The sequence below is a fragment of the Adelges cooleyi genome, unplaced genomic scaffold (assembly GCF_023614345.1).
Source record: "Adelges cooleyi isolate 19-005CV unplaced genomic scaffold, UGA_ACOO_1.1 ACOO_flye_CR_arks_rails_tigmint_CR_PRNA_108, whole genome shotgun sequence".
Lineage (NCBI taxonomy): Eukaryota > Metazoa > Arthropoda > Insecta > Hemiptera > Adelgidae > Adelges > Adelges cooleyi.
In genome coordinates, this window is record NW_026095761.1 from 7213115 (window position 1) to 7223857 (window position 10743).

The window sequence follows — 10743 nt, forward strand, 5'->3', positions numbered from 1 at the left end:
ATATAACTTGTACGGTTTTTAGTTTAATGTCCATTTTAGCCCCGTTAAATCCGTCACTGTGTTTGAAATAGGTACAAATCCGCCACTGTGTTTGAAGTATGGCTTTTAGCACCGATTAATTACCTATTTTATTATCGCTATTTTAAACACACATATTTTAGCAACATTTAAGTACCTGTTGTAACCGAAGAGGAGACAGTAGCGGGAAGTGTAGACGGAAGACCAAAACTATTTTAGGTAAGAGTATGGAGTACAACAGCTGTGAACGTGATGCATTCGGCAGAAGCAACAGGGAAGGGAGCAATGCAATATTTTCCATGACACGCGGGGCCGATCAGCCTCTAAAAGGAATTAGCGTGATTGACCGCGTCAGATATGGTCATAAACTCGCACGCATTACGTTGACTGTTGCCGTTGACGGGGACGACCTTTACTGCGGCTATGGCGGGCGCCTCCTTAGCCCTACCAACAGTGCATTTTTTACTTTCCATAAAAAACGCGGCAAGTATAAATTGTTAAGCACGCGCCGTGTCAGCGTACATTCGCTGTTCGACCGTCCATTCGTTTTTGTTTATTATTTATTTATTTATTTTTGTTCGTGTTTCGTAAACGGCGGGTTAGTAAAATATTATATTACCTATATGTTACAGCTAAATAGTCCACACAGCGAGGTGCTTAAATCGCGTCACGGTGTCCCGGAATGATTTCTGCGGTGTTTAACCATTAGCTACCCCATGCGCGTTCCATAAGTTATTGTTTTAAATCGCACGACACTGTCATTCTGGGACTTACTGACACGAGTGGCTTTTATCGCGTGTGTTAAAACCGTTTATACCGTCTGTATTTCATCAGTATTATCATTTTTTACAAATTGCAGAATACACAAACATGTGCGACGAAGAAGTAGCAGCGTTGGTCGTGGACAATGGTTCGGGTATGTGCAAAGCCGGATTCGCTGGCGACGACGCCCCCAGGGCTGTGTTCCCGTCGATAGTGGGAAGACCTCGTTACCAAGTAAATACCGTAGCCAATTTACTCGGGGCAAGTATACTACAGTATACTTAACGACCTTAACGTATGTTCTCGTATAGGGCATAATGGTCGGCATGGGGCAAAAAGACAGCTACGTGGGCGACGAGGCGCAATCCAAAAGGGGGGTGCTCACGGTCAAATACCCCATCGAACACGGTATAGTCACCAACTGGGACGACATGGAAAAAGTGTGGCATCACACGTTCTACAACGAATTGCGAGTCGCTCCCGAAGAACACCCCGTATTGCTCACAGAAGCGCCTCTCAATCCAAAGGCCAACCGAGAAAAAATGACACAGGTGAGTGCGTTACAAAGGTATTAAAAGTCATAGGTATTTCCCCTATTGAGGGACTAGATCCAGGTCCGTATTCAGAGGGTGCAAAAGTCCCCACAAAATAATGTCAATCAGGGGCCACCGCCAGTTTTTTTTTTCTTGTAAATCAATAACCGAGAATAGCAAATGTACGTTATTGAGTACCAATAAGATATATTTTTTTTTTACACTAAATTATAAATATCATATATCATTAGTATCACAGTGACATTCTCATCTTTATACTTATAATATTTTACTAAAATAATGAGTTTAAAAACAGTATTGAGTATCGATAAAATTCCCCCCCCCCTTGTCTAGACTTGTTATAAATACCATTACGTGTAATGCGGAAAGCGATACGGCCAGGGGGGCCTTTTTTGGCATTTTTAAAAATTGAGTAAGTGTAATTTTCTGAATACTGATTGATTTTTGAACAATTTTAGACCGGGTACATCTATGTAGTTTAAAGTTATCTGTTATTCCACTTTGCTGTCTTTGCAGTTTTAGACTGTTTAGTCGGCCGAATTATTCTAATTTCGGCTATTATTTCATTCGATGTTTTGACCTATATCCTAATCTTAGAGACACCGGGGTACAATTTTTGATACTTATAGTAAGAAATCGTTACATTCGACCTTAATCATTTTTCAAAATCAACTTTGTCGTCAAGAGGTCCCTTTACGCATCACATATTTAAAGAAATGTTTTTTCTTCATACTCTAGTCCCATCTGTCCTGCTGGAAGGCGGGTTACATTCTTGCTCTTACCTCTTTGGAAATTATTGAATGTGATTGATTATTCCCAGTACAACGTACAAACTTATTTCCTGTTGCGCACAGATCATGTTCGAAACGTTCAACACACCCGCCATGTACGTGGCCATCCAAGCTGTGCTCTCGTTGTACGCTTCGGGTCGAACCACCGGTATTGTTTTGGACTCCGGTGACGGTGTGTCACACACGGTGCCCATTTACGAAGGATACGCCCTTCCCCACGCTATCCTTCGTCTGGACTTGGCAGGCCGCGACTTGACAGACTACCTGATGAAAATCTTAACCGAACGCGGATACAGTTTCACCACGACTGCCGAGAGAGAAATCGTGCGTGACATTAAGGAAAAGCTCTGCTACGTGGCTTTAGATTTTGAACAGGAAATGCAAACGGCCGCATCGTCCAGCGCTCTAGAGAAGTCCTACGAACTTCCCGACGGACAGGTAAGTCTCGTTCCAGAGTCACCAAAACAACAGTATTATTGCCAAATTTGAGTCGATAACAGATATCTTGATCGGTTTACATATTTTGTACTTGGTTTGCATTCAGGTTATCACCATCGGTAACGAAAGGTTCAGGTGTCCAGAGTCGCTGTTCCAACCGTCGTTCTTGGGAATGGAATCGGCGGGTATTCACGAGACCACTTACAACTCGATCATGAAGTGTGACGTGGACATCAGGAAAGATTTGTACGCAAACACCGTACTGTCCGGAGGCACTACCATGTATCCGGGCATAGCAGACAGGATGCAAAAAGAAATCACCTCGTTGGCACCATCCACGATGAAGATCAAAACAATCGCGCCGCCAGAACGTAAATACTCTGTCTGGATTGGTGGGTCCATTTTGGCGTCCCTGTCCACTTTCCAACAAATGTGGATTTCTAAAACCGAGTACGACGAGAGTGGCCCATCCATCGTACACAGGAAATGCTTCTAAACGGTCACGTTCAGAAGACATAACCCAAATACACCCCTGTACTTTTACGTTTATATATTATATATACACATAATATTATATTTGTATAATTTATTAAATTATTTGGAATAAAAAGAAATTGCACAATGTGATAATAACTTGTAATAAATGTAATCCGTTCGCTCCATCAAAATAGTACATGTTTTGTCATAAGCGCAATGCGACTGTCCAACAAGAGAAAACAAATTTTTGTAGGACTTTAGCAGGGTTTATAATAATTGTTATTCAATCACAAACATAATATACAAGAATGATAATAAACATTTCTACTAATGCAATGTAGTTGGTAAAATAATTATACAAAAAATAATAATAATAATAATAAAAATAATAGTAAAAGTTTTACGATTTTAGTATTTCAAATACTAAATACTAGATAAATATCACAATAGAAATTAGTTTGTTAATTGTTAACTTTCAAATTATAATTTGTGTACAATTCAAATTTATACCATCAAATAAAATATACATTTCATAAACATTATTATATCAAACATGAGATGCCAGATCTCATCAAAACTATTTATGTCAGGAAAAACTTATAAATTGTCAAAATGTTGATTACGCCCTGAGGAGCGAAGTCCTCTTCCGTTAGGTTCTTTAGATTCTTGAGAACCGTCATTACACCAACGACTGTGACAAAACTTAAATCTGTAAAACATAAAATTTAATTGAAACCTGTTAGCAAAACTCGTAACAGTCGATCTCATGTATACAAAGTGTATTGAAAGCATGTATTATTCAAAAGCCTCGACCACACTATCAAACCAAACCGCGAACGTGTTGCACTCAAATTTTGCACAGCGATTCACTTACAATGACGCCAATTGGAGTCATTTATCATAATAATTAGCATATATACACAAATATGATCTGCAGTGGAGTAGACATATTATTGTTGCTATTTTGACAAACATTTAATGTAAAGTTAGTAATAAACCCATAAAACCCCAACACAGTTAAGTTTTTTAATTATGCTTTTACCCAATATTTTTGGGTAAATACCAAACATTAGACAAACTTCCGCTGGTTTATTATTATGGTTAAGAATTTTTTGCCAACTATGCTTATATATACATATTGCTGCAACACATTTGTATAGAAGGTTCAGGGTTCAGCTTGCTAGTGTATACGAAGCCAAAAGCATATAAAATGTTTTTCAGAAACAACATTTTTAAATGCACTTCAATATATAATTCAATGGCTTATGATATAGACTATTATTAATTTGATACATAAAAAACTCCATTATAATTAACAAATGTTAAGGATTAATTTGTTTGTTCTTACAATTCTGGTTTCTTTTTTATATGCAAATTACACCCAAACGCAGAAATTGGCAGGCAATCTGTGATTTCAATTGCTTTTATATTGGCTGGATCTGGTAGAAGTGTTGATAATTCTTCTTTTTCTCCATCACTTGAATTTTGAGAATGGTGTTTATTACGTCCTTCTTTTAAATATTCTATTCTCCTCAATTCCCTGAGTCGTTGCATATCCCATCTGGAACAGTTAAGCAAGTTAAAATTAAATCTTTGAACAAAAACATAAACCTAAAACTTACCTTTTTCGTTTTCGCTCCCAAAGCTCAAGTCTTGAATGACGGCTTTCGAAAACGTCATCGGACATATTTTCAGTGCCTTCCATCGAATACCAACTAGTATAGTGTTTGACTCTCCAACTTGGTATCTGAAAATACATACAATAATTAAATTCAAATTCATTATTATCATAATTTGTATTTAAATGAAGCCATACTTCTAAGTTAGTGTCACTATTATCTGGTAATGGTTCTTCTTTAACGGGATCATAATTTCCTAAACAAGTGTAGTAGGCCTTATCTGATGTGATTAATGATAGCTCTTGCAGTTTTCCGGTATCGCCTAAATAACAATAAATTAATAATTCCAAGTTTATAATAGGATATAAAATGTACGTTTTGATAGAATTTTTAAGAAATTGAATTAAATTTTGACCAAAATGTGTTTTACTACATAATCATAAAATGCTGTAATTTTGTATATTTTATGGAATTAAGCTGTCTATTTATTAAATACCTAAACTGTTAAGGGGAACGGAAAGCGTATTTTTTTTACAAATAATGACTAAAACGCGGAGTCACTTTCTGAAGTGCCTACCGAACCAATTTAAATAACTTTTTTGTTTGTTTTATAGTTTGACATCTTCTCTATGGGGACTAAAAGGCTGATTTTTTATTTTTGTTTTCAAAAAATATTTATAAGCATTTTTGTATTTTTCTAATACATCTAACTACTTTTTTAATTGCTAAATCAAAAATCAGCCTTTTAGTCTCCACAGAAAAAAAAGTAAGCTTCGCATAAAAAAGAAAAAACTTCAATAGATACGCCACAAAATGACTTCTACAAAAATCATTTTTTATCAAATTTTCATCAAACCCGGAGAAAAATAACTTTAAAAGTAGTATAATTAGAAAATTGTAATATAGGTTCTCTTTGAAATTAGTAGGCATATGAAAAATGGCTATTAGATCAATTTTTGTCAAATATTACCTATTCTTTGCCCCTTAATAAATAGCGCTTTCTGTTTCCCTTAATGAATTATGATATATTATTTTGCATAATTTTTATATATATAACCTGATTTAGTTCGCACACGCTGTTTTGGTTTTTTTGATGAAATTGGATCTATTGCTTCTGCATTTGAACGTTTAGTAGATATTCTACGAGTCCTACGTTGTTTTTTTGTTTTGGCATCTTGATCCTGTAATTCAGCTGAACTTAAATCGCCGATACCTGATGAGCATGTTGATGATACTGGGGTAAAAGGCATCACGTCCAGAGAATCTGTTCTAGCTGTTATTTCCGCTAATTGTTGATTAGCCTCATCCAGCTTATTTTTAAGCTAAAAAAAAAAATCAAAGATGCTTACTAAGCAATTTGACAGGTTAAATACTAACAAAACTATGAATTATCAACTTACATAAGTCACTTCGTTGGACAAATGTAAAATCTTTTTGTCCTTTTCAATCAAGAGTTCTTTTAATTCGTTAATCAAATCAAGGTTACTAAGTGCAAAGTCTTTAAGGCTGCCCAGCTCGGTGTCGTCACTCGATAAGTATACTCTGGTGTTAGCCGATTTCTTCTGATCGGCAGTGGATGGAATCTTTGATGCTACCGCCATAACCATTTCACTTTTGTCATCAAGCGCTTGTTCACAGTGGTTAACGTAGCCTCCACTGCCGCCGTTGATCCGACACTCCTTTGACATCACACCACGACCGTTATGACATCTCCCGGCGCTTATCATGTACCCAGTTTCGGCGTGCTATGGTCTGGTTCACAATACGTTACATATACATACACACATACTGCACGGCCACTGGTTAGGTCCGATTATTCTGTTTTCATTTTGATTTCCACCACACGCACATGCAATAAAACGGTAGAAAATTATTTAGCGTTTTACTATTGAATAAACAAAGTATAAACGCAAATAATAAACAATATTTAAATAAAATAACACAAACAAAAACTGTTATCATCAAGGACACAAGACGGGTAAGTGGGCTACATGGCATCCAACGTAACGAAACCATAGTGGCCACGCTGCACGAATCTACCTAATATTACCGATCCGGAAATTAATCAAGGTTTATAGATAATAAAACAAACCTTGAAAATGTATGGCATGAATATAATAGTAACAATTAAGATTAATTAATTCGTGGTAACAACTATAAACCTTAGCTAAAATCTTAACTAATGTTAGGAGCATAAGGACTATGGTAACAACCTATAAGACATGGCTTAAATATACCAGGTTATTGCATTGAACCCCCTCTCCATCGATATTTTAAATGTTAAAAATAAAATGGTACCGTAAAAGGAGCCAATCAAATTTATTAATTTATAAAGATAAATGTCATGTGTATATTTCATCGAGATAAAGAAACATTGATATCCCCTTACGCTGCCATTTTGTGAATTGATAATAATATTTTAATAAAATGGAGATACCTATGTAATAACCTGGTATAAATAAGCTATGTAATAAGATTACCGGAAATAGGTGTTCTTATATTATTGTTTTGCTAATTTTATATTGTTTACATCAATTCTATAACTGTCCTGTCCTCTTGAATTTATTTTTTAGAAAAAAATTAATATTATTTGAATTGATAAGTACTATTTTATTTTACAACGATTAAACCCGACCTCGTATATTTTAAACCGCTGTTTTGTGCGTTTTAAAAATATTCAGTTTCAAAATCTGTATGTCTTACTATTGTTCTATCTTATATTTTTTCAAATAACAGAAAACTCGGTACACGTTTATTTGATTTGGGAAAAATAATACCAAATAGGTAGGTAATACAATCTTGTTTCTTAAAATATTATGAATAAGTGTTTTCAAATGCCTTTATTATATGTTTCTGTTTCTTTTTCAATACATAATATTCAAACTAATAACTACATTGCAATTTCTCTTCTTAAAAATAATTTACTTTTTTACATATCTTTAAAATTGTTGTAATAAATATAAATATGTAAGTATTAAAAATAATTTGATTTTTATATTATTTATGTATATATCTATATATTATTAAATGTATTATAAGTGGGTACTATAATATATACTTTATGTGCTTAAAACATGGCCATTATGCGTTTTCCAGACAACAACAATAAATATTGATGCTCGTAAATTATTGTAATAGTTATACTAATATTTATTTTATATATTATCTAATTTATAAAATAATTTAGTATTAGATATTATAAACATTAACATGGTACCTATGTATGCTAAGAAGTATTAGTTCTTGTTACCTTTAGGAATATTGGTTTTCATATTTGGAAAAACTTACCAAGCCTTAACTCTGGAGGATTATGCTTTATAAAAGTGAAACATGGAATATTACAAATGATAAAAGAAGAAATTTGGTGAAATATTTGGCTTTTAAAATGTGGTGCTCTAGAAGATAAATTGGGAGATTAATTAATTAATTAATCACTAGTGAAGAAGTATTAGAAAAGGTTTTGGAAAAATTATCATTTTAAGAAAATACCGAGAAAATTCTCTGACACGGGCAGTTATCAGTTATATTCCTAAGAAGGATGTGGTAAAAAGAAAAAATTATTATTATTTATGAAATAAAAAAATTGCTGCAAACCTATCTTTGTATTGAAAACTGCAGAGAGGGAGATAATAAGGAAACCGACGAATAATAATTAACTGTAATAACATAATTATATTGTAGATTGTAAATAAATTATTATTGTTATCAAATAATGTATAAGGTACATATATATTTGTAATTTTAAACTGATAATCAAATAGACATATTTTAAGAACATTTATTCTATGTACCAAAAATTAAAATATACTTAATACTTATATCATTTTGTTTTTTAAATAGTTAAAATTTTGTTTTAGGTTTACTTTAAGTAATCAGTATGCCTAGAAAAAAAATACCAGTTCCTAATGTAGTAATCTCTCGACCACAGAGAAATACGGTAATTATTAATTTTTTTTTTTTTAAGTTTAGATATAAAGATTAATAACTAATTACATTTTAATTCAATTAGAGAGCAAAAAAAGTATTTGATCCATCCGATACTCATGTCCCAAAAAGAAGAATTAAAAGGTCTATTAAACCATTGAGTAATGCAAAAAAACTAAATGATGTAGCAGTGAATGAAATAAGTATGCCTTATGAATCATTTGAGTATTCATCAAACGACTTACCAACTTTTTTATCATCAATGTCGCCAATGCATTCGAGGTCTAATTCTCCCGAAAGTTCCTATGAAGTAACAGATAATTGTTGCTTGTGCTTGAAAACAATCAACTTGAAGGATTTTTTGAATTGCTCGATTTGTGTTTTTAGAGGTAATACTTATTAAGTAAATTAATATTTAAGTAAACATATTTGACTGGCATATTATTAATTAATAGTTCACCGTGATTGCTTAATTGTCAATGAACCCATGTGGAAATTCAAACTGGAAAAATGTCCTTGGCTTTGTAAACAATGTCGACAAACTTACTGCAGTAAATGTTTGAAGAATGCAACTAAAACGGTTTGTACCAAAAAAAAAATCAATATATTATCATCCTAGTCTGTTATTCTAGTATTCTACAATTTTTAATCATCCAGAACATCTAAAACTGAGTATCAGAAATGTTTATGTTTTACAGGATAGTTTACGTCGATGTATTACTTGTAAAGTTGGTATGCATGTCGAGTGTTACGATTCATGTGAAATAAAACCGCTTCAATCGTTAAAAGATGATATTTATTTGTGTATACCCTGTAAGACGTTGGCAACACGTAAACTAGATGAAGACGATTATGGTAATTCAATCATATTATGTTGTAGCGAAACCTATTTCTGAAAAAACTAGAATACTGCTTGATACAAAATTTTCTTGTGGTCCCATGTTATTCAGTTGTAGGTTTTAATATATTTCATTATTTGTTAAGTGTAAAACTGTTAATGTAATGTTCATTTTAAGATTTGGATGGATCAGAATACTCTTTATCCATTACGTCAGAAGAAAACGACAATGACAATAATGTTGATGTTATACTTAATGATAAACCTCGTAGTTCCTCTGTAGTACAAAGCAAATGTGCAGAAAATAAATTGTTATTCCCGCAAAAAGGATTGGACATTCCAGATGTAACTGAATGGGATAAATATAAAGTCAGTGCATACTTATCAAAACTGTTGCCTGATGACGATATTGCCTCGACATTAATTAAAAATGTAATTATCGCTTCTTCATTTTTGTTCTTATTATATGCTTTTAACACTGAATATTAGCTGAATACCCGAATACACTATATATTTGAAATTATGGATTTAGGAAATCGACGGACGTGCTCTGCTGTTAATTACACGATCGGATATTACCACAAGAATGGGGTTGCTGCTCGGTCCAGCGTTGCACCTATACCAAGAAATTCGTATACTACAAACCCAGAGTACGCATTGCTCTGTTTATTGGGAATAATATATTTTTTTAAATTATCAGATTATGGTTAAGTGTAGATTTTATGTTTTTAAATACAATTTAAAATAGCACGCAATTCATTTTTTTTTTTTATGATTGATCTTGTGTAAGAGTTCAAAATGACTCTAGCACGCTTATAAGTGCTAACTTTTTAGACCTTGTTAATATATTGTTGTATGATTTAATTTTCCTACATATTTAAGTATCCTATGGGCACAAATATATATTTAAACCATTCAAATAATGTGATGTAGCCTGTCATAAAATACAAAATAACTATTGTGCTTTTATAAGCTCTTGGAGAGTGAATATTTTATAGATTATTTATAGTTTTAAACAATAGTTTGCTAGTATAAACATGGCAATAATAGCAAGTAGAATAATATATATCTTAAATATGATTGCCATACTTTGTATATATGTATAAAAGTTGAAAAACAATTTTATTCTGTATCCAGTTATCTAATAACTTTTTTTTACTTGGGTAATAAATCATTTATATATTTATAATTAAAAAAAGTAAGTTAAATAAATCACATAACAACAAAATCTTCGACTTATTTTACAACTGTTTTACATAAATTATAAATGAAGCATTAAAATTTGTGCTTTAAATATAATTGTTCTTTAAACAATCTGATTA

The 10743-nt window shown here is 32.8% G+C and overlaps 3 protein-coding genes across 4 annotated transcripts; 2 read left to right on the forward strand and 1 right to left on the reverse strand.

Annotated features, from left to right (window-relative positions):
* The first annotated feature begins 476 nt into the window (after positions 1 to 476).
* Positions 477 to 3231, forward strand: LOC126841105 (actin-42A-like). Its single transcript, XM_050577390.1, has 5 exons — positions 477 to 616; positions 878 to 1014; positions 1092 to 1331; positions 2189 to 2563; positions 2670 to 3231. Exons 2-5 carry the CDS (start codon positions 889 to 891, stop codon positions 3057 to 3059), a joined length of 1131 nt encoding a protein of 376 aa, XP_050433347.1. The 5' UTR covers positions 477 to 616; positions 878 to 888; the 3' UTR covers positions 3060 to 3231.
* On the reverse strand, positions 3188 to 6618 carry LOC126841102 (male-specific lethal 1-like 1). Its single transcript, XM_050577376.1, has 6 exons — positions 6060 to 6618; positions 5717 to 5981; positions 4857 to 4981; positions 4663 to 4787; positions 4389 to 4601; positions 3188 to 3749 (listed from the first exon to the last, which is right to left on the reverse strand). Exons 1-6 carry the CDS (start codon positions 6384 to 6386, stop codon positions 3638 to 3640), a joined length of 1167 nt encoding a protein of 388 aa, XP_050433333.1. The 5' UTR covers positions 6387 to 6618; the 3' UTR covers positions 3188 to 3637.
* A 530-nt stretch (positions 6619 to 7148) lies between these two features.
* Positions 7149 to 10563, forward strand: LOC126842981 (uncharacterized). 2 transcript variants are annotated; one of them, XM_050580260.1, is made up of 7 exons: positions 7149 to 7447; positions 8517 to 8596; positions 8669 to 8972; positions 9039 to 9163; positions 9282 to 9438; positions 9600 to 9853; positions 9954 to 10563. In XM_050580260.1, the coding sequence occupies exons 2-7, from the start codon at positions 8537 to 8539 to the stop codon at positions 10098 to 10100; spliced, it is 1047 nt and encodes a 348-aa protein (XP_050436217.1). In that variant the 5' UTR covers positions 7149 to 7447; positions 8517 to 8536; the 3' UTR covers positions 10101 to 10563. The 2 variants fall into 2 exon arrangements, with proteins under 2 accessions (XP_050436217.1, XP_050436211.1); XM_050580254.1 differs by having other exon boundaries at positions 7150 to 7443; positions 9954 to 10561.
* Positions 10564 to 10743: the final 180 nt, after the last annotated feature.

What these genes read in the sequence shown, in the direction of transcription:
- LOC126841105 (XM_050577390.1), top strand. Translation starts at nt 889, where the DNA reads ATGTGCGACGAAGAAGTAGCAGCGTTGGTCGTGGACAATGGTTCGGGT. An exon ending in TGGGAAGACCTCGTTACCAA is followed by an intron (nt 1,015 to 1,091) that starts GTAAATACCGTA and finishes GTTCTCGTATAG; the next exon opens with GGCATAATGGTCGGCATGGG. An exon ending in ACCGAGAAAAAATGACACAG is followed by an intron (nt 1,332 to 2,188) that starts GTGAGTGCGTTA and finishes TGTTGCGCACAG; the next exon opens with ATCATGTTCGAAACGTTCAA.
- LOC126841102 (XM_050577376.1), bottom strand. Translation starts at nt 6,386, where the DNA reads ATGATAAGCGCCGGGAGATGTCATAACGGTCGTGGTGTGATGTCAAAG. An exon ending in TGTCCAACGAAGTGACTTAT is followed by an intron (nt 5,982 to 6,059) that starts GTAAGTTGATAA and finishes TTTTTTTTTTAG; the next exon opens with CTTAAAAATAAGCTGGATGA. An exon ending in ATAAAAAAGAAACCAGAATT is followed by an intron (nt 3,750 to 4,388) that starts GTAAGAACAAAC and finishes TATGTTTTACAG; the next exon opens with ATTTAAGTTTTGTCACAGTC.
- LOC126842981 (XM_050580260.1), top strand. Translation starts at nt 8,537, where the DNA reads ATGCCTAGAAAAAAAATACCAGTTCCTAATGTAGTAATCTCTCGACCA. An exon ending in CTCGACCACAGAGAAATACG is followed by an intron (nt 8,597 to 8,668) that starts GTAATTATTAAT and finishes TAATTCAATTAG; the next exon opens with AGAGCAAAAAAAGTATTTGA. An exon ending in TGAAGAATGCAACTAAAACG is followed by an intron (nt 9,164 to 9,281) that starts GTTTGTACCAAA and finishes TATGTTTTACAG; the next exon opens with GATAGTTTACGTCGATGTAT.